The sequence below is a fragment of the Silene latifolia genome, chromosome 4, assembly GCF_048544455.1.
Source record: "Silene latifolia isolate original U9 population chromosome 4, ASM4854445v1, whole genome shotgun sequence".
Classification (NCBI taxonomy): Eukaryota; Viridiplantae; Streptophyta; class Magnoliopsida; order Caryophyllales; family Caryophyllaceae; genus Silene; species Silene latifolia.
This window is the reverse complement of record NC_133529.1, coordinates 109859155-109886665: the sequence shown is the minus strand read 5'-3', so window position 1 is coordinate 109886665 and position 27511 is coordinate 109859155. Positions and strand designations below refer to the sequence as shown.

Below are 27511 nucleotides of genomic sequence, written 5' to 3'. Positions count from 1 at the left end.
TATAATATAACAATATAATAATAATAATAATAGTAATAATAATAATAATAATACCCTAATATTGCCATTAATCATAATAATATAATAATAAATAAATATAATAAATATAAATAGTAATAGTAATATAATAAATATTAAAAATAAATTTTAATAAAATAACAACAATAGTAAATAAATTAATATAATAATAATAATAACAATAAGAAAATAAAATAAGAATAATAATATTAATGTTGAAATAAACTACTATGAACTGAACTGATCTGATCTCAATCAATGAAGTCAATCAACTAAACTTAATAGATCGATCGATCTCGAATCGAATGAAGTCGAATCAACTAAACTTAATAGAGTTAAATCGAATCAAGTGAACTTATTAGAATTGAAATTAAGTCCAAAAGAATAGGGCCTAAGATTCCCTTGATCATTCCCTCAGAGCATCCGCAAAGGTGAGGCTCCCCATATTTTCTCTTTTCTTTTCTTATTCGTCCACCTCATTTTCCACTAACTTTTACATTTACCCTTCACATTTCATAATTACATCTATGCAACAATGGGGTTCCCCAATTCACACACAAAAATTTGGGAACCTCCCCAAAAGTAACACAAATTGCCTTACTTTTTTTTTGGGGAACTCCTCTAAAAACAGTGGAACCCCAAATATTGGGGAGCTTTGTGCAACAATGAGAGCATCCGCAAAGGTGGGGAGGTGCCTCCCCATATGTACTCTCTCTCCTCAAATGGGGAGCCTCATTATTGCACACACTTCCCCTTAATTAGAGGCTCCACCATTTCTAGGGGAGGTTCCCATATGAAAAAGTGGGCCAAATATATTCATGTGAGATCTTGTTTGATTCGTCTTTACGAGTACATTAAAAATATCGAACTTTTATAATTTTTGCAAATACGTAGCTAACGATATTTACCGTGTAAAACACGCGTTGACAAACGTGAAAAAGTAAAGTGGTAAAGTGGAGTTGAAATGGGGAACCCCATTGTTGCAGAGATGTAGTTATGAAATGGGGAGGGTAAATGAAAAAGTTAGTGGAAAATTAGGTGGACGAATAAGAAAAGGAAAGAGAAAATATGGGGAGCCCCATTGTTGCGGATGCTCTGAAGAGCCCTATATGAAGAGAGAGAGGACATATGGGAAAGCAACTCCCCACCTTTGCGGATGCTCTTCCATCTCGTACTTTCACTCCTACGAATTTCACCCCAAAATTTCCTTGTTTCTTATTTGGCGCTTGTCTCTATTTTTAAACAGCACATAAGCTTTTGGTGCCTGAAAAGACTAACGTCTTCCATTCGTCTCCCTCCGACCTCCACCATGAACAAGGAGAACGAGTACCATGGGGCTAGTACTAGAACGGCAAGTGAAGATGAAGCGTTAACACCAGAACAACGTGCTCGCATTTCTCTCAATTTCAGAACTGCCAAGGCTCTCCTTTCTCGCAAAAGACCCCGCTTTTTTCCCCCTCTCCCTCCCTCGTAAGTCCTAACTCCCTTCCTCTTCTTAATTGGTTCAATTCGTTTTAGTATACTACTATTATTCTGATAACTGGATATGATTGTTTCATAATTTTTGATTCATTGATTCATGTTGTAGAGCGATACAATGCGAAATGCCTCTTTGTTGTTTCTGATTAATTGAGGGGGACTTTGATTGATTAATTGATTACTAGATTGAATATGCTCTGCACTGGAATAGGGATGGTCACAAAGGGAACGAGTGTCGAAAATGGATTTGAAATTCTAAGCCACTTCTACTGTAAATGTCTACATTTTACGTTTGCGGTTTCTACCCCAAACTGTTGCCATTGTTTTCTTGGAATCTAGTGTACATTTGGCCTTTGGGTGTGTCAGACGAATCATATTTGCTTTATTCAACATTTCAACTATTATACTCCCTCCGTCCCGGTCAATTGTTGTCCTTTGGTTTTGGCACAAAGACCAAGGAAAGAGAAGGGGACCAATTACTAAATGACAAGTGGACCAAATTGTGTGTGAATGATCAAATTGTTCATCAAGTTCATTCTTAAAATGGAAAGGATCACAATTGACTGAGACACCCTAAAATGGAATAGGACAACAAATGACCGGGACATAGGGAGTAATCAGTAGTTGTCAATGTTGACATGGTTCGAGGACAAAATAGAGGTTATTGGTGATGATTTGTGTACAGTTACTAGATCATTGTCGATTGTAACATGAAATATATGGTTTGGTAAATTGTGGCAGGGCTCCAGATAAGCTTGATAATAGGCACTCCACTTCAGTTCCTATGCGAGATAGAGTCCCACTAAAGGATTTACAGATAAATGCAGGTTCTCAATCTACATCAAGAGGATCCGAGCACAGGGATGACAAATATGTTATAACACCACTAACAACGTGCAGGTCTATAGGTAAAATATTTGATAGTCCAACAACGAGAGACAGTGGTGGCCAACAAATTGATGTCCGTTGTAACAATGGGAGTTTGTTTACTCCTATCAACTCACTGGGACGGTTATTTGACTCTGGCGGTGCAAGTCAGTGCTCGACTGTTCCCAGTGTCCTTGATGACTTCTTTGACAACACTGTTTTAGAAGAAATTGATTCCTTGTGTAATGGGAGAACAGTGGACGTGCTACAAAGGAATATAAATATTGGCCAGAATGACAATCATAAAAGAGAAACTAATGATGATAGCATCTCTAATAAGGGACGGCTATTTGACTCTGGCGGTGCAAATCAGTGCTCGACTGTTTCCAGTGTCCTTGATGATGTCTTTGACAATACTGTTTTAGAAGAAATTGATTCCTTGTGTAAGGCGAGAACAGTGGACGGGCTGCAAAGGAAAATAAATACTGGCCAGAACGACACTCATAAAGGTAAAACTAATGATGATAGGATCTCTAATAAGGGACGGCTATTTGACTCTGGCGGTGCAAATCAGTGCTCGACTCTTCCCAGTGTCCTTGATGAAGTCTTTGACAATACTGTTTTAGAAGAAATTGATTCCTTGTGTAAGGGGAGAACAGTGGACGGGCTGCAAAGGAAAATAAATACTGACCAGAACGACACTCGTAAGAGTGAAACTAATGATGATAGCATCTCTAATAAGAAATTATCTTCTCATGAAGTGTTTGAGAATCCAAAGGGCGATCAAGAAGATGCTTCCCTGTCTCACACAAGTCATGTGAACATCACTCACGGCAAAGAGTTCCAAGGCATGCCCGAAACTTATTCTAAGTATATGGAGTCGCTAAACCAGGAACAACTTGAGGCTGCTTCCACTGATCCTTCAAAACCTTTGATGGTTGTAGCTGGACCAGGAAGTGGAAAGGTTCAGTCTTAATCTTCTTTGTTTTTCCCTCTTGCAGTTATGTTAAGCCATACAGAATTTATTTCTTGGTTTATTTATTCGATACTAAGCTTTCCTTATGATATTGACTTCTTGTGCTTGTGGCCATGCTGAAACAACTGTAAAATTAGTCTCATTTTGTCATTTGGTAATGGAAGATTATGGAATATTAATCGTAGTAGTACTGAAATATTATTAGATATTCTTGCTACTTTTTATTCAATTTTAATAATTATAATTGTGGCCGTCCTATTCTACGTGAGAATGTTTGAGTGCTCAAGCCTTTCATTTTGGTGATCTATGCCTTTAATAGTCTCTGTATTTTCAAGCATGTTTCGTCTTTACTATAAGATTAAGCCAACTCATTTGAAAACGAACTCTAAATAAAACCTCCTTAAATTTCTAATAATTGTATGATGGGGTTCTTTTACTTTCTAAAGAACCGAAAACCTCTTCATGGAAATAGACTATGAAAATTTGTAGATTGTACTTTTCTTCATGCAATTTGGATGGAATTTTTTGCATAGGTCTGATTATATGTCCTTTCATATATCAGACATCGACAATGGTTGGACGTGTTCTCATGCTGCTAAATCAGGTACTGCTAGCTCTTGTTTATCTCATCTTAGTATTTATTGCAGAGATGCGTCTTTGGAAACTGCTAGAGCTGTTAAGAGTTTAGAAAGAATTCTGGTGACTTGCTCTCTTAATATACTTGTTTAGGACATTGATCCATCCAACATTCTGGCAATGACTTTCACGACAGCAGCAGCTTCGGAAATGAGAGAACGGATTGCAAAGGTAGCAGGGAAAGAAATAGCAAAAGCATTAACTATCAGCACCTTCCACTCATTCTCCCTTCAACTCTGCCGTGCACATGCGGAAAAGTATGTATGTCAATGTGTTTTTATGGCGTTATGCTTGTGCATAAGTGGTTTTTTTTTCCTTCTAATTTTAGCATTTTCATGAAGCAGAGAAAGCAACTGTTTGAATTGAAAGGTTTCAACATCGTAAAGTGTTCATATGAAATGTTGTGAAAGTCAAAATTTTATTTCGTAAAAATCCCAATGATCTTCACTATAATACCATCCGTGTCTTATAGTAGAGTAGGGCTCAGGTTATTCATGCACTGCCAAAGCTGATGATTGGAGTAGCTGTCAACGATAGTCTCACACTAATTGGGAGCCGTGCATATACAGAATATGCCCTAAAATAAATGTTTTAATGGAATGTAATTATATACATAAATAGAAAGGTAAAAAATTAGCTAAGGTAAGAGAAAACATTGCATTCATTTTTCCAGCTACTTGAGGTTTTTATTTTATTTATCTGTTTATTTTAATTGCCCAAAATCTGTACTACCCATAGTGTTTGCAAATATAGACTAGAAGCATGGAATCAAGTCAAATTTAGACTTACAAAAGTAAATAACTAAAGCACATTTTTTTTTGAAAGCATGTGTGCATCATCCACACTTCGTTACATTAAATCTGCGATGTTCTAAATTTCTAATACTATAATACGATCGTTACCATGATTGCGTCTGAATATACCATGTTGTGGCCTACTACGCCATATGCGATATGTAATCCATACAATTAGGCCAAACACAGTTACTACTTGCTACGCCAAATGAGGTTGCTACATCTGCGACATTATGATCTGTGATTTATCACCTATAGATAACCATGATCGATCATATTTTTTATACCATGTTGGGATCTAATCACTCAAATGTCATACTATTAGGCCAAACACACTTACCAGAGAGAGCACCAAGCACTCTAACTGTATTACATTGACTTTACAGCTATGAGACCCCATGCGAGCACATCGCTTTCCCCACACTCATAGTTTGCCTTCACTGGTTTATCTTCTACAAAAAGGAAAACTTACTGGTTTGCTGTCCTCCCACGCAGATTAAAGGCCATGGTAACGTACTAGGTTTTGACTTGCATTTTTTCCCTTTTTGTGGGCAACTTTATCTTCTCAAGACTTTACTCCCCACTCCTTTTTTCCTGTTTTAGTTCTTAACTAGGTTGACAATTCATCAATGTAATCAACATTATAGGTTGAGTCGTACGTCAGATTTTATAATTTATGGACATGGACAACAAAGAAGAGCTGTTGTTGAGGCAATTCGATTACTCGATTGTGAAAAAGACACACAAAAGCTTGCTGGTTCTGAAACAAGTGGGCTAACAGATGATACGAGGCTTCACAGTTTCAAGGATAAGTCTCAAAAATGGCAGAAATTTGTGACTCAGGTTTGTAAATGTCAGCTCCTCAGCCTCCACCCCTTTCAGGCTTTCACTCATTGATATCAATAAGAAATTTTTACCTGGAGCTGTTTCATGTAACTGGTCATGGATATATCCTTGTAAGATTCTAATGACTTAGTAAATTCATATGGCATTTTCCTTAATATCATATAATTGAAATTCACCTAGCTGTCCATCAAAATGCTGCCTTAAATTTGTTCTGTGATGTAAGGGCTGGATAAAAAGCCTTTAAGGATTTGTTCCAGACCTCATTCAGGTTTATAATGCAAAGAATAATATTCCATTCATACATACAAGACGGTATACATTCAGGCTTCTGTTAGCTGTACTCGATTCTTTTCATTCAGGGTACATATGGCCATATGGGACTCTTATAGTTATCAGTTATTCTGCAGGCTAAAGCATCTGGTAAGACTTCTGAAGTATGCCGTGAGAAGGGAGATGAGTTTGGTGTAAGTTCTTCCTGAATCTTGAATGGAGCCTCTTTCACTGTTACGACTCTTCTTCTGTATGGGAAGGCTTTTCTAATCAGTATATATTCTGATTTTATCAGGCTAGGATACTCAGTAATTACAATGATATATTAAGATCTTGTAATGCACTAGATTATCATGATTTAATCAGCTGTTCAGTCAAGCTGCTTACAGACTTTCCTGAAGGTTCTTCTCTTCCTCGCTATATTGAGAGAAAGATTTAATGGAATCTTGTCTAACTCAACTCTTTCCTCCCTTTCTTACCCTTGCTTAGTCTTCAGTGAATGTCAAGAATTATGGAGAGCAATCATTGTTGATGAGTTTCAGGACACAAGCGCGATGCAATACAGCTTGTTGAGGCTTTTGGCATCGCATGGTCAGATAACTGTTGTTGGTGATGATGACCAGGTTAACTTTTTTTCTGTATATTGATTTTCATTTTCATACTATGCATACATCCGAACCCCCCCCCCTTACCCCCTGCAATTTGCGGGAGCCATCGAGTCATTGGGGTAATGTTGTCGTTGTTGTGGCCTACTATTTAACACAAACTGATTGGTGAAAATAGTCAGTCCATGTTGCTGTTAGGGCAGTGGTTTTGTGCAATTTATCTGCGTGTATAAGCCATTGACTCGAGAGCTAACATATTGAGTTGTTTGCCGCAGTCCATTTTTAGTTTTAATGGGGCCAACATATGTGGATTTGATTTCTTTCGCAAGGATTTTCCCAATCACAAAGAGGTGTGTCCTGCAAAGCTATTTTTTAATTAATATGCAGCTGATGTAATTTGCTGATCAAACTAACTGAAGTCGTTGCTGTTACTCAAAAAATTTTACGCAAATATGCTCTTTTGTGTAACTAAGGTTCGGCTGAAGAAAAACTACCGTTCAACACGGTGCATTGTTGAGGCTGCCGCTTCACTAATTCAGCATAACATAAAGCGATGCAAATCCAAGGAAGTGCATACTGATAACTCTTCTGGTTCTAAGGTAATAATTTTCTGCTCATTCATGGGACTTGGTCAATCCATTTCTTTGCATATGCCTTCTTTGCAGCTTGTCTGATTTCCTAGGGTGTTTTCTTTATTTTTCCAGATAACGTTAAAGGAGTGTCACAATGAGGACGCACAGTGTGCATATGTTGTAGACAAAATTTTGGAAATTGTCAAAAACTCCTCAGAAACTAGATGCTCTTTCGGCAATGTTGCAATTCTTTACAGGAGGCAGGTTAAGCTTATACTCTACAACTAGTATAGGCCCCGTGCAATGCATGCGCGGTGTTTATAGAATTTTACCTTTTAGTTTACTATATTTAGAGTGTAAATTGACAATTCGTTATTTTTTAACGTTTTTCATCATTATATTTTGATTTGAGAGAAAAAAAAAAACAATTTAAGTAATACTCATAACATGAAATGTGTATTTTAATGAAAAAAAGTTTTTACACAGATTTAATGATATTGTTTTATAACTTTTTTTAATAGCATGTCTTTTAGCTACAACTTATCTTATCAAAAACGAAATTTTTATCATCAAAAAACCTAGAAGCAAATCTTAAATAGGGAACTATATTGAAATAGGAAAAAAAAAAAAAAAAAGAGATTATATCAAAATAGGGGAAATATTTTAGGCGGGAAACTTTGAGTTTTTCCTATTCATTTAGTATATAGGGGATGATTTTGTTACCTCTTGGCACTTCTAAATATCTGCTAAAATGCTTGATTCATTGTCTTTGAACAGGTCTCTGGACGAGCTTTTCAAGCAACTTTTCGCGACAGGAAGATTCCTTTCAACGTTCATGGCGTTGCATTCTACAGAAAAAAGGTTCTGATTTTTATGTCCCTTCAACTCTTAAAGTCTTCAACTTAAGTTTGTCATTGATTACTGAATAATTAATTCCCAACACTGTATGACCCTCATAACTTCTGTCAGTACATGACTCCACGAGGGACAACCAAGAGGATAAAAACATAGTTTGAAGCTTTCCAACCCAAAATTCTTCTGCTGGGAAATATAGAATATGATGTAGCATCCTGAAGTTTGAGCCTTTAGGCTGTAGTTTGCTATACTGAAGGGGTTTAGTACGTAATTTTGATATTGATTGCATACCAGGTTAATTATTGGGTCAATGTTTCTCTTTTAGAACATCTAGCTTAAAGATCTTTGGTATTTGAGAATTGAGAGAGCTACCACCAAATTTGAAGGCAATGCATTGTTATGCTGAAGGTGTTTAGAGCATGTACAATAGAGAGGAGGTTTTCATTTTCTTGTTTTTATTTTCCCCTTCTATTTTTTTGACACCTCAATTACTTTTTGTTCACCCCATTTTCCAATATTTACATCCTCCATTCTTTTTCTATATTTTACTACAATAGAGAGGATGTCTTCCTCTTCCTCTTGGATTAACCATTACACTTAAACCTTCAATATTAAGAAAAAATATAAGAAATTGGATATAATTGATTGGTTGAATGGCACAAGGGCCAGTGCACACCTTCCTCTAAAATTAGAGAAAGTACTCTTCATCCTCCTCTCCATATTTGTTCCACAATAGAGAGGACATCCTCTTAAAGGAGAGAGTGTTAAGAAGATGGTAAATCCTCTCTATTGTGCATGCTCTTAGTACATAATATTGATTGCGTATCAGGTTAATTTACTTTGTGGAGTTGGGTCAATGTTTCTCTTTGAGAAACATCTAGCTTAAAGATGTTTGGTATTTGAGAGAGCTACCTCCAATTTCAAGGGACATAGTTAGCTTCCTTGAGAGGATTCCTCCAGTATGTGCATTTTCTACGTGAAAGCTACCAACAAGAATATAATTTATGCCGTAGACAAAAGTTAAAAAATGAATGTTTTGGTTTCCACAAGTTGACTTTCTTCGCAAAGTCCATATACCTATTCGTGGTTCCACTTTACAAGGCATGTAACTAATTTCATCCTTATATGCCAAGGTTGAAAGGAATTTGAACTCTGGAGGCAAACTTTGGAAGCTCAAAGCATTACGTGTGTAAAAGTAAGATTTAATATTTCAAGTGCAAGTATAGTGTGTACGGAGGCAGAGAAGTGGGAACAATGACCTTAGATGGAGAGGTAGTTGGTTACATTTTAGGATTTCTTGGGAACTCGTTTGTGAATGCTTTTGCATTCTTAGTCAGTTGTTAGTCGAATAGTACTTTTTTTTGTCAAGAACCCCTTTTTCTTGTTTGATGCTCTAAATGGGATATTACTATATCTTAGTCATGTCTTTTCGTCATCCTTAAAAGCGTTAACATATTTTGTGTGGCTATCATGTTTGGGGAGATTCAATGCTAATATGATAATTGATACCGTGCAGCTTCACATTTTAGTCCCGTGCCTCCTGCTTGTATCCAACATTTTGTGCTTGTGTAATAACAGAGGGGGATGAATTTTTTTGCTCACTGATAATGTTGGATGATGGGATTTGCCTTTTTTCCCTTTGGTGTATCATAGGAGTCATCCATTGTTTTCATTGTTGACAATATTTGGGAACTTCCTTGAGCTCGACTTTGTAATTTATCCAACATTCACATAATGGATGCTCTCATTTAATTCTGTCATCTTCATATGGTAGAGCTTTCAAATCTCTACTGATGTCCTACAATAAATATCCGATTCTAAAAAGTTCTATTGCCTGTTTGCTATTCGAGCGGTATTATGGTATGGACTATGTCCAGGGCTGATAAACTGTCGTAGTAGTTAGTGTTTTGACTTCATATCTTTCTTGAACATTAGGTGACCAAAGCAATCATGGCAATGCTCAAGACAACATTACCTGGATGTGATGACAACTCATATCGTCATGTATTTAAAACTTTACTGCCATATGAGAAAGAAGAAAATAAAAGGGTAATACTTGCAGTTTTATTTGTATCATATCATTTAAGGGATTCTGACTTTCTGTTAAATAATACCTTTTCTGATATAGAAATCCTCTTTTTTCTGTAAGATAAAAAATATCATGATATATGCTGATGTTTTTACCTTAATTCTTTTTGTTAGGTAATCGAACATATTGATAAAATATCAACAATTAGGAAGTGTAGCTTTGTATCAGCAGCATCAGACATTTTTAACGCAAAGATATCTGGTACCTTCAAGAGGTTTGATTTAGATAGTTGAACATTATATTAACTAATGTATATCCCTTTTAAGTGCATAAACTTGACTGTTTAAAGTTCATCACAGAAGTCAACTCAGCCAAGGACGAAAAGTGCTGGCTACACTAGATATGATATCAAAACTTGTTTGCCGGGTAAACTCTCATTTCCTACTAAGGAATTTATTACTTTCATACCCTCCCTTACACAATCAATATCCAGATATGTGCTTCAGGCAGGCCTAAAGGGTCTGATCTTATTTGAGACAACTTCTTATTCTATTGTTTTGCTATGCATGAACAATTCCGCCATACTAGTAAATTCATAAACTTATAGCGGCTAAGTAGCTAATTATTCCCACATTTGACATGATCATTATTCTTGATAAGTTTCCGACCCTAAAATTTACAGTCTTTCCTTGCTCAATTGTGAAAACGGAATTCCCTTACGTTCTTTCTCTCTTCTGCTGCCTTAGGAACACTCAATATCATCAGTTGTTACATCTATCGCAAACCTCGTCCCTCAGGTTTGTTGTGTAAAACGTCTCTTACAAGCATTTATTTTGTCCTTTTGGCTGCAAGATTACAGTAAATATTTAGAGTTGTTCTCTAATAAATAATGTTTTGGCTATAGGCAACTTTTTTTAGGAAGGAAAATTTGATTGTATTTTCATGTTATTTTTAGTTTCTCAGCAGTTGTCAGGCGTGTAGTAGTGTATGTATTCCCTGTAAACTTTCCAGTTATTCATATTTGTAAGCTCTATATGCTGATATTCTCTATATTTTGAGATCGCTAAAGAGAACCAGATCAACATAAAGATGATGTTGTTTCCTCTATATGCGGACATTCTCTAAAATTTTGAGGTCACTAAAGAGAACCAAATCAACATAAAGTTTTTTGTTGGCATTGTTGTTGATGGCTGGTAGTGGTGTTTGGTGATTGATGTTTGTGGTTGTTGGTGTTGGTGTTATTGTTATTGTTGGTAGTGTTGTTGATGTCGTTGCTGTAGCTAATTGTTTATTGAATAACTGCTTTGGTGACGCAGAAATACCTTCTTGAACAACGGGCTGTCGTCAATTGCGATGGAGGGAAATTACTGAATGAAGACAATGATCTCAGATCTGTGAGTTTGTAATTCATGAGTTGCACAATACCATATGCTGCTTCTCATTTCTTCAAATAAATGATTTCTGTTTCGCGTTTACTTTGGTTTTAATTGGGGCTCATGATTTAAGATATGACTATTTTGAAGGTGCTGGAATACTTGCTGAATGATGTAACTGATTTTCTATCTTCCCAATTCGTTTCAAGACAAACTGACAGTGATAACAAAGGTTGTGTTGAAGTACTCAAGGCCTTTGTTGACTACATATGTGATAGGGAAAAGGAGAATTTCCGTTGCAGGAGACATGATAACGAAGATTCTGTCACATTGACTACTATACATCAGGTATTTCTATTTAAAACTTTCTGTGAAGCGGTGTTTCCATAGTACCTCAATTTAGTTAATACTAACAAAATAACTCCCATGAATCAGACTAGTGCTCATGTTTTGAGGGGTCACTAATATGACTAGCTCCTCTCATTCTCTCACATCAAGAGCACAACATTTGGAATACGAAAGCTTCACTAAAGTTTGAGGTTTATTGATTGGCATATGGTGTTGCGTAAAATAACTACCAGCAACATGTCAAATTGACGTTGATCCATAGCTGTTTTATCCCCGAATAAAATGTCGTGTTTAAACAGTATTGGCTATGGCCTATATCTGTTTCTTCACTGTCAGTCCATGCATACAGTGTGGCTTATGGACTTCAGGAAGAGGCATGGGTGGACTAGGCTTGTTGAGTTGGAAGTATAGTTCTCTGGGTTTGGCTGGGAGTAAAGAAACGACTCTACTTGAGTCATACAGGGTATGTTTGGAATATGTTTAAGGCTAGCGAATTTTTCTAACTCCTGTTTTCTTGTTACTATGGTATTTAAATATGGGCTGACCACTATATCGTATCCAAGTTTCAAAGGTAATCATGACCACATTTATAGGGCAAATGACCAAAATCACGGTCAGATGGTAGATTCCAAGATCAAGACTCATACCAAGATTTAATACCATGCTTGTTAGAGACTCATTTACCTTTTCCATATTTTCACCAATCCCAAAGAAACTCAGTATTCAGTTACCTTTATCCATGTTTTCATGAGTCCTATTCTACCCCACACAACCTTATCTTTTCCTCAATCTTCAAGACTCCTAACTGTGGCATTAGTTGGTCTCTCTTTTGCATGCCAAATCATATTTACCGATTTTCCATCATCTTATTTTTTTATAAGCGCAACTGGTACCTTCTCCCTAACCACATTCCCTTTGTACATATACAAAGAGACGGAGTATATATCCTTCACTCCTGTGGCATGTCATTGATTCCAAATCTCGTTGAAAAGCATGGTTACCATTCGATTTTTCTTTACCCTCAAACACCTCCAAACTTCAATAACTATATCATTTGGTCCTTGTGAATTCTTGGATCCTCTTCGATGCCATTTTGACTTCACTCTTTTAAATGCTCCGTATAGATTCTAGATTCACCTTTTTTGAAAGGATGTTTACATCCCTAATATTTTGTTCATAATGGCCATCGAATAGGGTATCAAAGTATGACCTCCTAATATGCTTAATCTCTTTATCTTGAACCAAAATCTTTTGTTCAATATCTTTCACACATTTAAGTCAATATCTTGCGTTTTCTTGTCTTAAACAAACAAGTTTATAGATATTTCCCCCCTTCTTTCGCATTCAATCTTGAATGCAATTCTTGATTGAATTTTGCTTAGACATCACACACGGCCTTTTAGTTTTTCTTGTAGTCTCCTTGTACTTCTCATAGTTCTCATTGCTCTTGCATTCCCACCACTTTATAATGTTCACTTGATCTTTATCACTTGCTTAAGTTCATAGTCCACCAAGATGTGTCCTTACTTAATGGTCAATTTCCAATAGATTCTCCTAGAACTGCTTAGGAGCTTTGTGTACATGCACTTACTATTGTTAGAACCTAATTACCTATCACAAGCTTAATAATCATAATCCTGACTCTTTCTTACACTTCTACCACATCGCCCGAGAATATTTTATCAAGGTTGATACAACACCATTTACCAAATCTTATGACCCACGGGGTTAACCTTTAATACCCTTGCTTTTTCTCTAACACACCCTGTCTCTCGTCTAAACATTTCAAGTTTCGAACCACCTACTGTCCTTACTAATGTAGTGGACTACCTACCTTCGTCAACGTTCTAAGAATCCTTGCACATTTAACCAAATACATACTTCGTGTTTGCATATTTTTCCACTACATTCGGGCCTGTGAAGTGTAAAGCACTTTTGCTAATATGACAACACCCACATGTGTAGAGGCGGAGCGCTGCTTGTGAGCGACTATATTTTTCACAAAACACGAGCCTACGAAGTGCAGACATGCAATGTGTTGCTTTTGAGGAGACACCACAATGATTTTCAAATTTTGTTTCATTATTCATAAAGTGTGACTGCTTTTATGCTGGCCGCCAAAAACCTACCACGACCTTTTTCCTTTATCCGGGTGGAGATCCACCAAGAATGTCAAAAAGGACACTCACAAGCGAAGTTTAACACTTTAACTTCTATTTCTCTATCTACAATAAAATTAAATTTTGAAATATTAGCAAAAATAGTTTGAAGTTTCTGAATTGAAATGCACCAGCCTTTTTTCAAGCTGTTCTTACTTTTCTACTATTGTACTCCCTGCATCCGTTCTAAACTTTGACTCCCCAGTCCCTACACTTCAGTCTACAAGCCCCACAACTCAAAACTTCACTCACACGAAATGCTAACATGGCCTACTGATTGAAATAGGAGGGGTAGTTTGTATTTTGATTTGTCTTGAATTCTGTAATAATTGCGAGTGCATTCAATTTTTGTTTCTTGTGTTGTACTGATATCCCTTGGTAAAATCTTACTTACAATTCCATTCTGACTAATATGAGATGTTATATTAGATGTAAAATTCTATTTACAATTCCATTCTTTTTCCCTTTACGGTGTATAAATAGTGTTGTTGAAAAAACAGACAAGTTATTAATGATGTTCCACAAATTATGGCATTGAAATGAGAAGTTATTTGTTCTTCCTCATTTACACTTGTATGCAAGTGCCGAACAATTAGCAAACATGCCTTAACTTTTGGAGTGCCTGAATTATATCTTACTCTACAGCTTTCTGTAGCCTTTATGATTACTTTCTGTTGATAAATGATATAGGCTTTAGCTGTTCTTGCTGCAAATTGTTGCAAACATAAAAATAAGATTTCATTGTCTGCAATTCAACATATTAATACTATGGTTTGCTGTGCAGTCGAAAGGCCTAGAGTGGGACATTGTTTTCATTGTTAAGGTAAGTCTTTATGCTCTTTTCCATAGAATGTTAATCTATTCATTAATAGGAACTATGTTTGTAGATGATAATGTTGTAGATTTGCTTGCATTGTGAAACTAAAAATTGTTGTTCACATAATCCCACACATCTCAGATTTTATCGTATTTGCTAATGTTTTAGGACTTGTGTTGGAACTGTTGTGTTGATGTCTCTTAAGTGTTTTGAGAAGTGTGGGTGTATAAAGCCATAAATTGGAGATTGATGACATGAGGTTAAGTAAACACTTTTTATACCGACAATTCTTAAATCCAAAAGCTATGTACAAATCTTAGTTTCAAAGAAGCGCCTAGGTGCTAACCACAACGCCTACCTGACTTGTGCCTTGTATTGAAGGCATTATTATGCATTATTTCAACTGCCAAATAGTGCGCCTTATGTGCATTAGTTTTAAAAAGTGCTCGGCATGGCCTGTGCCTTTCAAAATTGATGCGCGCATTTGGGTTTTGGATTTTCAGTGTGCTTTATTAAGGTCCATTGCTTGAATCTTTGTAGTTTGAAGAGATATGTTCAAGAAAGTTATTTAGTTTGATCTCTTGAACATCATTTATCGCAGCTGTTTTGTTTTTACATAGGCTGGTGTAAGATTGTGGAATCTACTGTCTTGGAATACTGGACTTTGTCAGTAATATAGGGAGAAAGAGCCACAGTGTGACTTACTTTACATGTATGAATATATCTTATGGTCATGTCCCCTTGTCAATAATTGTGAAAGGCTATAGTATAACCTGTGACCTCAACACAATTTAGAGCCTAACTAAGAGCTTCTTACTGACTCGATACTTCATTTGGAAGGCTGGGGTTCCTCCTATCAACCGTGATCCTCCCATATCCTCCATATCTCCAAATCTTCACAAATAGGCAAAGTAAATAATACATATCATGTAAATATAGGTAGTATATTATTCATGTGTATATGATCTTTATCTTAACCTAAAATAGAGGTAACCTAGTCTTATATAAATCAATGTAATCCTCAGTGCAATATACAATTCATCATTCATTCAATATCCCTCTCTTGCATGTAAGTAAACAATTTTTGAGAATACATGCATTGCTGGGCCCTTTTTGTTGGTGTGGTGTCTTTTTACACTTTGGAGATGTAATACTGATGTATGACAATCTACATTTGTTTTTAAAGCCCATTTTCTTTTTTGATTATATTTCATTGCTGTGGAGATTGGATATGCTTTTCTAGTTTGTGATGGTGCTCAGTTCTAAAACCAATCGTTTAGTATTTATTCGATTCTTCCCTAAAGCAAAATTTTAATCTAATCTTGCTCTGCTTACCAGGCTAATGAGTCTGAGATTCCGTTGTTACATGAACACAACGGTATTACTAAGGAAACCGGAAATTCAATAGAGGTAGGGTCCGCTTCACCAACTATTTGGACCTGATCACATCTTTAACAATTCAAGGAGCATGACCAGCAAAGCTATTTTACTTCTGCATTATTTAGGAGGAAAGGCGTCTATTCTATGTGGCAATGACTCGTGCTCGGAAAAAACTTCTCATATCATATGTTATGATGGACTCAAACTGGCAGGTAGAGTGACCTATTGGCGTATTCTTGCTTTTGATTTCCATTTCTATCAAGCTTGTAGATGACACTTAAATATTGAATTACAGATGCTTCATCCCTCTCGTTTTGTCCGAGAAATTCCATCACACCTATTAGAAGTTCAGGTGAGCTGGTGTTGTTTTCTTACTAGGATGGCATGCAAGTTTGATTTGTTAGCTGAGAAACATTTACATTTCAGTTATGTTTTTTTGAAATAGTGTATTTTCAATATCTGACGCATGTATATGATTGAGACAACAGAAATATGCTTGACATGTATATGATGTGCAGTGCTGCAGTGCCTCCTTAATTTTTACTGCTAAAGCATCAGAACATTCAGAAGTGCCTGAAACTTTTGTTTCTTGCAGTTCGCCTGCAGTTTTGTACACATCTCTTGCACCGTGGATGTTCCACAGAAAAAAAACTGATTATTTGGAAATAAAACTATACAAAAATGTAGAATTAACACAATTTTACCTAACTTGGTGAAAAATTAGAATAGCGTTAGCAACTTGAGATTAACTCGGGGTTAGAAATGGCGGACCTGCCGAACTTTGAATTTTTTGGGGGCGTTTTTCTTTCTTACTAAACTACAACAAATATCTTTCTAGAGAGATCCAGCCATAAAAAGGGTTAAACTTAGAGAGAAATTCTCAAAAAATGTATATTTTCTGAAAATGGCAAAAAAACATTGTTCTAAGAAATTTTAAAAAAGGAGTCACCATTGCGTGCTATTCAAGAAATCTATAGGAAATGTTAGAATTTTATGCTCTTTTGCTCGTTGTGTGGTATTCAAGATTGTGTGCTCCAGTGGAATTTTGACATCAAGATTTGGTGTTCTCTGGTTACATATTTTTTTTCCCTGGAATGAAAGTATGTTTTACTAGGATTCAGTACTTTCTTTCAGTAAATGTTCGTAAGGCCGGGCATGCATGCCTTGGAAACCAGAGTAACTTACTTGAGGCTCGTCTGGAGTATTAGGTTAATCAGAATAATGTAACGTTGGAGAAACAAATATAGAAAACATTCAAAACAAAGCACACTAAGAATATATTCAACCTTCATCCCGTCTATATGTAATATGGATGGAGGTAGTACTACGTAGTAGTTATTATGGTTGCTTAAGCTTCTAAGCAATTTTCTGTGATTTACTTAAAGTAGTTGCCTAAGTTAGATTTGCATGATATATTTGTCTGTATAGGGTGACATGAATCCCATTGGGGACAACAAACCACCTTGTAAACTCCAGCATGAAGCCCCTGCAGTCGATGATGCTACAATGGGATCTAATTTTCTAGAAAACAAATTAGATGCAGCATCAGAAGAATTGATTGATATTGAATTTTGCAGTGGAAATACTTTCTTGAAGAGGTAATATTTATGTTACAATGGGTTTTCAGCTATCTCTAGGATGTGTTTTTAATTGGTCCTGTATAACAGCCTATGTTACTTTGATGCTTCAATGCTCAAAATGGAAATGGGGCAATTCTAGTGAATAGTCTAAAAATGGAATACAGGGCAATTTCTGAGAATCAGAAGGCGTATGTATTACTCAAGGGATCTTTTTTTTTCATATTTCTTTATTGTTCAGCCAGTACATACTTGGTCCATGATTTTTTCATCTTCTTCCTTTGTAATCGTAATTAGTCTCAAAAACAAAGTTCCTCTTATTTTGAAACCAAAATAACATCGAAGGTTAGTACATGGTAATTTTTAATCTAAAAGAGGCAAATATGGTAATTTTTAATCTAAAGGAGGCAAATAACAGTAAATTTACTACTCATTTTTCTCCATCTACGACAAACTTTAAATAATACTGTGAAGCAAACAAAAGTAAGTCATGCTCATAGTCAATGAAAAGGCATTACAAAGACCACTCTTGTATTCACTATCTGTAAACCATGAGAAATTGGTATGCAAACGAATCTAATCCTGGTTGCGTGTCAAATACGACACTTATCGGACGTGGAACTTGGACATTTCGTTTAAGCCAAAGCTCCAACAACAAATTTTTTACTAACTAGTCCAGTCGGACACTCTCACTCTCACCCACGTTCGATGCTGTATGTTGGGTATGCATCATAAATTACATATCCATGGTCTATTACCTAATATGTGTGTCAACTGTTCTCCTAATTTCTGTGACAGATTTAATGTGGGAGACCGTGGACAAGTTTCACGTATATTCCATCAGTGGGCAAAGAAAAAAGCTTTTCAAAATCCCAAGAGGCTTCTTGACAAGGTGATAAGAACTCGTTTGTTTAGTCCCGATCATATAACCTAATTTGTATAGATCCTAGATGTATGAATGCTATGCATTATAATCAAATTCGGAAATGTTGTAGCATTAGCTTTAGGAATATTGACATTTTGGCACTGATATTGTTGATACGTGGGGGCAAATAGACATAAGTGGACTACTATGATTTACAATTGATGCATCTGCAGTGGTAGAATAGGAGACTTAGGAATACTAACATTTTGGCGTGCATAGCTGTTAACCAAAACTAATTGCTGTGCCGCAGATCTTACAAAGTGACAAGTGATTTTGATGCATCTTTACTTCACATGTTGAACACTTGAACCATTCTCGCTGGTAGTTGGTCTAGTGCTCATAGTAGGGGAATTTGATCTTTGAATATTTGCGCTATAGATGATGCATTATGTCAATTTTGCATTCGGTAACTTTGGCGATGGTGCTATTAAGATCTAGCAGATATTTCAAGGACGATTCTGACATCCCTGCCCACAAGTATGGGTTATCTAATATCAGCTTGTAGTACCCTTGATAGGGTCAGCCTAAGGATGCTTTAAATTAACTGATGCATTGGCGTTACTTGCATTCAGTTGAAGTCATAGAGGTTTATAGATTAGAAGTTATTTTTGTACAACATTGATGCATCCTTAGAAGTGGCCCAAGCAGCCCAAATTATTTGTATGCCCGAGATAACCTGACTGAATCATATTTTTGTAAAACATCGATTATTTGACGTGAAAAATATATTTTCCCTTTTTTGTTGTTATTTTTTATGCTTTAGCCAACCAACTCACCACGTAGAACATGATTTCTGGAACAGTGCATATATATTTGATTAATTTACGTTTTTTTTTTCTTGGTTTTATGTAAAATTCTCACCACTTTGCTTCTACCTATAAGCAACATAATTTTTGGGAACAGAAATAGAAAACAGAGTTCCATACAAATTTTGGTTTGCTTACATTGACATTAGAATAAGGGAGGTGAGTGGATGAAGAATGACAATCAGGTAAAACTGGCATTTCATGTTTCAAAGGAAAAATAGTTACGGCTTGGGAAGGAGTGAGGTTTCGGCATTCCACCCAAGCAAGCAACAGAATTGAGAAAACCTGAACCAAGTAATGTTATTGGTTGCTGATGCAGCTTTTCTTTGAATGCTTGCAGATTTCATTTGTAATTGATGAACGCTTAAGAACCAAGAATGGAAACAGCAAGGTATATTCAGTGTTTGATTTATATCCGAGTTTTGTTCTGTATGTGACCCCTGAGTTTTTGTCTTATACATTGTGAATCTGCTTATCTTATATGCCCTTAGATTAGAAAAAGGGACTCCACTAAAGATACGTGGCTCCTTATCTTTTGCGTTCCCTTAATTTCATTTTTGGTGAGCTGGTATAGTGGTATCAGTCTCCTTGTTTTATATGCCATGTATTCTCTTGTGAATGCATGAACTTCAGGATGAGCTACCTATGACAAGCTTTTAGAAAGGGATATGCTAAATCCAACACATGATTTTACTACTTCCAACACATTTTTCCGTCTTATTCCGATTCTGACCCTCTCACTTTTCCATCAAATAGAGAGCTTGAAACACAAAAATACCAAAAAGAAAAGGAAAACGCATGAACTCCTCCACATACTGCACCCGTCCCCCACCCCCTGACCACCCCACCAGCCTTCTGCAGTCCCTACCAGCGTCGGACACAATTTCTCGGCGACCCTACCACCGCCGGCCACATAATCGCACCTCCGTCACCCCATTTCACAGCCATAACTTCTCCGTCTGACTTCATGACCCGCGGCAACCGCACCGAAATCCCACTGCTTCAACAACCACCATGCCTGAATCTCACCGCGCTGACTTCGTGACCCGGCCACTTTTCCCCGGACCACCCCACTCCGAGCGGACGAATACTAAAGCCACCCTTTCTAAAACCTTAATTGCAAAAACTCTTACCTAAAAAATGGGTTAATTAATCATTAATTCAATCGATTAAAGGACGAAGTGTAGATTGTTGATAAGACGGAGAAATTACATGTGATATGTGCGAATTAAGATCTATAATTGGTGAATCATTAACAAATTGATTAGGTTTTGAGAGAGGAAGAGGAGATTTTTTTTTTTTTTTTAAGACGAAGGGTAGTTATGGAATAAAGGAGCAAAGTGTGTAGGATTTAGCAAATTCATGTGCGGGATTTAGCAAGTACTCCGTAGTACATATTCTTGATTTGTTATGTGCATAAAGATTTTGTGTTGCTTGTATCACACGGAACTTCTGCTTAAGTTCATTTGGCGGCCTCTGGCATCTTTTATGTAATAGAGCAAGAATTTATGAAATGATTTACTGTATAGATATTAAATACTTTGTGGTTTTACTGGCTACGTGATATTAACTGTTACTTTGACAGGATATTTTGAGTGCACTGAAGTCCTCCTTAAAGTGTGATGAAGCATTGGGGTTTGCTGAATATGTAAGACCCGATGTCGGAAATCCCCCCCTTCTTTTATTTTTTGTATGATTTCAGCATTTGCAAAGATCGGTCTTGATGCGGTGTTCTTCATTATGACTATATTTTTCAATTGCATGAGACCAGGTCATAAAGTGGGAGCAGATACCCGCTGATAAACGGGTGCATATGATAAGGGAAAAACAGGTATGTCAATATCTTCCCGACATTCAAGCCAATACGTTATTACACCTGTACTGCTTTCTCTGACTAAAATGAGTTGTTGGATAGTTTGTCTAGAGATATAGAGATTCAGTGTTTTTGAAACACGTTGATTCAATGTTATGAGGTAACCAGTTGCTGTTAAAGGAAATGTAATACGGAGTATGTGATATGAGATTAGCAATTGTCAGAGTAGAAGCTAAAGCAGGAATATAAAAGGCATAGAAGATACGATTATTACTCTTCTATGAAAGGCTGTTACAATTCACCAAAGAGGCAGAAAGAAATCGACGTATATCACAATAAGAACTGTAGCTTATAGCTCTTAATAAAAAAATTTGTCTATCCTGCACCCTTCCCTGATTGCACTACTACAATATTTTTACCTGCTGATTCTGGTAATGGGTATTTTTCTTTATTTAAAATCTCATTATCATCATCTTTCACCAGTAACATTTTAACCACCATTAACACCACCAACTATAAACCTAACACTCATCAACACCATTATCACCAAACTCAACCACCACCATTGACCCCACATCCTACCCACCGGCCCACCACCAACGGACCACCATTTCTGAAAATGAAGGTAGTGGCCATGAATGAACCAAGGACCATTTTCTTGAAAATTCTTCAAATCAGAGGGGTTATCCAATTTGCAAGAATAAAACCCTCTACCAAGACCAATAAGTTTTATCTGAATTTTTCGGTTTCCAAAGGTTGCTAAGATATTCATTTTCTATTCTGTAAAAATGTCAATTGATAATTTATTCAAGGCAAAAATTTCAGGAATTCTCTGTATGAGTATGAGTATGTCCTCAGTGATACTGCAATGATTTTTTTTATTGTTCTTTGTTCAGCAACTTTCAAATTTGTTGCTACTTATTGCTCTACTCGTGATCCCGAAGCTTCAAACATTCTCATCCTCATGCAGGAACATTTTCAAAAGCTGCGTATGGAAAATGCCATGGGTTCATCCACCCCAACTTCAAAACAGGTATTAACGCCAGTTTATCTGAGATTTTCCGTTTGCAAGGCGTGACTGTATTGCAATGGCGGTGCACATACTGTAAATGTTTTTTTTTTGTCCGAGTGTATTGAGTACTTACTGTTAAAACATGACTAAAAATATGTCCAGTGTAATAATTAGAGCTAAAATAAAAAGCTTCTGCTGTTAGCGTTTGCATATAGGTTACAGTTTATTTCTGGTATTTTCTTTTTCATGTTAGAATCTTACATTCACTCTTAACATTGTCGTCAACTGACTTTACGCTCTCTATTTTTCAGATTGGCTATCTGCATAGTTTAGGCTGCACAGTCGTGCCTGAATCAAAGCTTCACGCTTCCCGGTTAATTGAACAATACAAATCTATATAGGGGAAGAAAATATTTACCGTACTGTAAATGTTTTTTTTTTCTTTCGTACTGTACTGTACTGTAAATATATTTCTAAATTTATTGGGTCCTACAATTGCATTCCTCATATAAACGCATAGAATAACTCTAAGTTTAAATTTGAATGGCAACTCGCTTCTATATGCTGCTACGTGATGTGCATCTTCATCCATTCTCGCAGTAAGGATGCGAGCTTCAAGGTCAAACATTAGTGAATATCGTCCACGTGCCTTAATAGGAGAGTCACTTAGTTGTGTGACGGAAATCCTACTCTTCATTTTAACATCTTACAGACAGACAGAAAGCAATAGAAGTGAAAATGTTGAGGGTAAGCAATGAGCAACATCAAAACTTGTTATTTAAGGGATGTGTTGAATGCAGAGCAGCATACTAAAAATTTGAAGCCTATAAAACTATGAAAATTTGATATTTGAGAGATGGGAAGTGGATAATGTTGTTTGGGAAGGCGAAGACCGAAACAAATGGATAAGGGTGATTGAAAGTGATGAGTATGTTTTGGGAGTTAGTAAGGAGAAAAATGAACATATATCGAATGTTTGTTTTTTGAGCATATATGTATTTTTTTTTGGAGTTTATTACCTCAAATTTTATTTGTTTTTGAGCATATGTGTATTTTTGTAGCATATTAAAGTTTATAAGTTAGATTTTTCTCCCTCTGTCCCGGTCATTTGTTGTCCTTTTCCATTTTGGGGTGTCTCAATTATTTGTTGTCCTTTCTATTTTAGGATTGCATTTGATGAACAATTTGATCATTCACACTAAATTTCATCCACATGTCATTTAGTAATTGGTCATCTCCTCTTTCCTTGATCTTTGTGCCAAAACCAAAGGACAACAAATGACCGGGACGGAGGGAGTAATATTTTTTCCGTCAAAACTCAAATTTAACTAAACTTATATGTAATGTTTTTGATTTTTATTGTAATTTTTTAGAGCTTAATGTACTCAAAAACTTCATAGTGAAACTCAGAAACTTTAAAAGGAAACTCGGAAACTTTAAAAGGAAACTCAAAAACTTTATTATATAATAATGCTCAAAAACTATAGAATTGGGGATAATACATCAGATGTATAATCCACTTAGTGAGAGAAATAGGAACATACATCAGATGTAGTACCTCAGGCCTCATCCCCCTACTACTAAGAGAATAAAAATTCTCATAGTTTTCCCGCTTAAAAGACTTCTTTTTAGTTGGGCCTATTTTTCTGGATACTGCTAACATTACAAGATTTGATGGATTGTAAATATTGGATTTTATACGTAGCCCACTTTTTTCTTTCTCATATATCAAAATAAAAGCTATTAATAGCCCACAATTTTGGACTCTATATGTCATATTACAAGCTAGATGAGTGAACTTGATTTCTTATAAATTTAAATTTATATTATATTTATATGTTACCTCTTTTGTAAGAAATCATCATTTATTTATTATGTAAATTTTTGTTTTAGCAATATGGACTATTTTTTTTAAGGATGTAAAACCAATTGTGTATTTTTTATTAGAAATAAAAAGGTGAAAACATTATTTTAATAATTCGTAAATCGTCTTTTTAGATGCGCGGAATATTGTTTTTACCGCTTTTTATTTAAGGTTAATACGCGTTTTAAAAAGATTATACAACTAACTTTATAAGTGTACTATTTGATGGGGCATATTCTGCACCGCTGACCAAAGTCAACATATTGAGCAAGGTCAAAGATATCCACAGCAAAGTCAACGACTTAGACACTCTAGCCGATGGAGCCCATCGGCCTGTGACCTGGGTCTCGGCAAGACAACTAGCCAGCCGAGGCACATCTCCGCGTACTCATATCCAAGACCCTCGGCGAGCCTACCACAGGTCCATCGGCCGAGGGTATAACGGTCTTTCCACCTAATGAGTCACTAAGCCACTTGGCCACTACGTGACAAAAGGTGAATGCCTATAAATACTCCTCAACCTTCATTGAGGAAAGGATCCACAAATTGACCTAATAAACACTATTCATCTGGTAATATCTTCCTTATCTCTCTACAATACGTTCTTAGCCAAGTAACAACAACTTACCTCTCTAAGTTTACTGACTTGAGCGTCGGAGTGAGTACGCTCGGCCAACGCCGAGCCCTCAGTTTGTTCATCGTTTCAGGAGACCGCAGGAAGGATTATAGCAAGGACATCATTCTACTAGCTACGAGTGGTATCAAACATCTGCTCTGGATTTACACCCGGAACAATTGGCGCCGTCTGTGGGGAATAGTCACACTAAAAGCTAGTCACATTCACTCCCAAACAACAAAAACAAAAACACAAGAAAAACCCACCCCAAAAGCTAAGAAGATGTCAAAACAGCAAGAGATAATCGCAACTGACGAAACCACTTTCCACCAAGATGATACATTTCACCATTCTGGAGTAGTACAACCCTCCACCGGCGGAGTAGTCCAACCGGAATTCGGAATGCCGATAACACCGGACACGCCGCCGCCCGTCAACCAGGTCACCATCATGGGACAGGTGGTTGACATAGCAAAGCTAAAGACACTCCTGGACCTAATTGGGAGTGCACCAGTTCACGCAGGCGCGCCGACACGAGCGACAGAGGCCATCCAGGAAACCAGGGCCCAGGGCGTGACCCCAAGGAACTTGAACGAAGCACTGGGAGAAGCGGACCCTACCAAGACGCCGGAGGAGCCCAAGGTGGTCGTGGTAAACGTAAGTCCCTCTCGCACTCGGGAGAGGACGTCGCCGCCACAAAACCGACGGGGCACACCCCGCCAGAACCAGCGAAGCCCGACTCAGGAGAGTCGGAGAAGAAGCCCAAGCCGGAGAAGAAGTCCTTCTCGCTACGAGGAGAGAAGCCGGACAAGGAATGTGAGGAGTCGGTCGCCGCGTGTCATCCGACACGTGGTCAAGCAGCCTCTCAGTGATTATGTTCTAGAGACCGCCGTGCCACCCAAACTGAAGCTGCCGGCGCTCACATACAAAGGAGATAGTGACCCAACCGACCACGTCGAGGCCTTTGAGTCTCACATGTCGGTATGGGAACAGCCCGATGAAGTCTGGTGCCGGGTCTTCCCAACGACTCTGCATGGGATGGCTCAGAGTTGGTACAAGGGGCTTCCCGACGGCTCGGTATATTGTTTCGCCGACCTAAAGGACGCCTTCTTGGCCCAGTACTCTTGTAACAAAAGAAGGGCCGTGGAGACATCGGACCTCCTAACTATCAAGCAGGAGGAGGGTGAGTCTCTACGAGCCTATGTGAAGAGGTTCGAGGACAGGGTACAGCAGATTCGGGAGATCAACCCCGAACTAGCGGCGTTCGCACTGATGAAGGGCCTCCCAAAGGGAAGCTTAAAAGACGAGCTCATCAAGCACGGGGGCCTGGGCATGGACGCCGCACGAAAGATGGCCGACCAGGCCATCAAGGTGGAAGATTACCACAAGACCTGGGTAGGCCCCAGCGAGGCCGAGACCTCAGAGAAGAAAAGCCGGGACGACGGCCGGATGAGAGACGCCGCGACACTAACAAAGTCGCGGTCGATGAGAAACGCCGTGACAATAACGGGTCACGGTCGATAGATCCGCCGAAGCGGGACAAGACCGGCGCCGGGGAGTTCGGGGTCGTTTTACCGAGGCATTACCATGACAAAACCCCTCTCGTCGCATCGGCCGCCTGTGTCTTCGCCCGAGCGAAGCGAGGGCGGAAGTGGGAGCGGCCTCCCAAGCCAAAAGGAGACGGAGACGCGAACCAAGATCATGCGAGTACCACGGTTGCGCCGCCACCTCATCGACAACTCGCCGCACCAAGAACGCCATTGAAGAGCTAATCCGAAAGGGGTGCCTCGACAAGTATGTGGCCAAAGGCCAAGACCGACGCCCGGCGGCCGGATAAGAAATCCGTTTTTCAACGGATAGGAGTTATCCACGTAGTCATCGGTGGTAACGAGAACGGTGGGTCGGCTCATGGGCACAAACGGCACTGAACGAATCAGATCGGCCATCAACTTTGTGCCCAACACAATGACCCCCGCCTCCAAATTCCCGATATGACTATTGGAGGGAAGGACTACGAAGGAGTCATCGCCCCTCACAGCGACCCACTCGTAGTCAACTTGGACATGGCCAATCACCTGGTGAAGAGGTGTCTGATTGACACAGGCGCCTACACGAACATTATGTTTAGGGAGTGCTTTAACAGCCTCGGCCTTAGACTCAAGGACTTGAGCCCCTGCACCCATCCACTATACAGCTTCTCCGGGGCAGGCCTGGTACCCCTGGGTTCAATCAGACTCCCGGTGATGTTCGGCGAGGGGGATGCGGCCAAGAATGTCCTAGCCGAGTTCGTCGTCATCGAAGGCTCATCCGCCTACAACGCCCTGATAGGCCGAGTTACTCTGAGCGATGCCGACGCAGTGATGTCCATCCGGGCCCTGACACTGATGTATGTCTCGGACCGGGGGGAAGCGCATAAGCTCGTCTCCAAAGACGAGAAGGACGAGGTGGTCAACATCCAGATATCTGCCAGAGGATGCAACATGCAATCCCTCAAAGTGGCAAAGCAGTCGGAGAGGGGGAAAAGCTCATCCTCACAACCAAAGAGCGACCTTATGGATGCAACCGACGGCTGATAGGGGAAGAGCGCCTCTAGTGAGGCATTAGGAAACTTATAAGCCTTTTGTAGCGCCGGAGGTGCCCAAAATAGCTATGGGCACCCCGGCGCATGTTAATATCAAATGTAAAAACGACCAAGTCTTTCAAAATGTTCATTCTTTTTCAGGCTAGACGCCATCAAGAAGCCGACGCCGTCTCATACTGTCGATTCGACAAGAGCGGCAGTCGTTGAAAGAAGCCGAAGCCGTCTCATACTGTCGATTCGACAAGAGCGGCAGTCGTTGAAAGAGGCCGACGCCGTCTCATACTGTCGATTCG

The 27511-nt window shown here is 38.2% G+C and overlaps 1 protein-coding gene across 1 annotated transcript; it reads left to right on the top strand.

Moving 5' to 3' along the window:
* Positions 1–1188: 1188 nt before the first annotated feature.
* On the top strand, positions 1189–22853 carry LOC141653804 (ATP-dependent DNA helicase SRS2-like protein At4g25120). Its single transcript, XM_074461658.1, has 29 exons — positions 1189–1488; positions 2239–3328; positions 3903–3944; positions 4070–4233; positions 5418–5613; positions 6024–6080; positions 6182–6287; positions 6376–6509; positions 6767–6841; positions 6965–7090; positions 7196–7327; positions 7841–7924; positions 9854–9967; positions 10121–10221; positions 10307–10373; positions 10694–10744; positions 11264–11341; positions 11471–11668; positions 14612–14650; positions 15983–16054; positions 16150–16236; positions 16320–16376; positions 17453–17622; positions 18400–18493; positions 19673–19723; positions 20918–20980; positions 21104–21163; positions 22116–22178; positions 22469–22853. The coding sequence occupies exons 1-29, from the start codon at positions 1328–1330 to the stop codon at positions 22556–22558; spliced, it is 3822 nt and encodes a 1273-aa protein (XP_074317759.1). The 5' UTR covers positions 1189–1327; the 3' UTR covers positions 22559–22853.
* The last annotated feature ends 4658 nt before the right edge of the window (positions 22854–27511 follow it).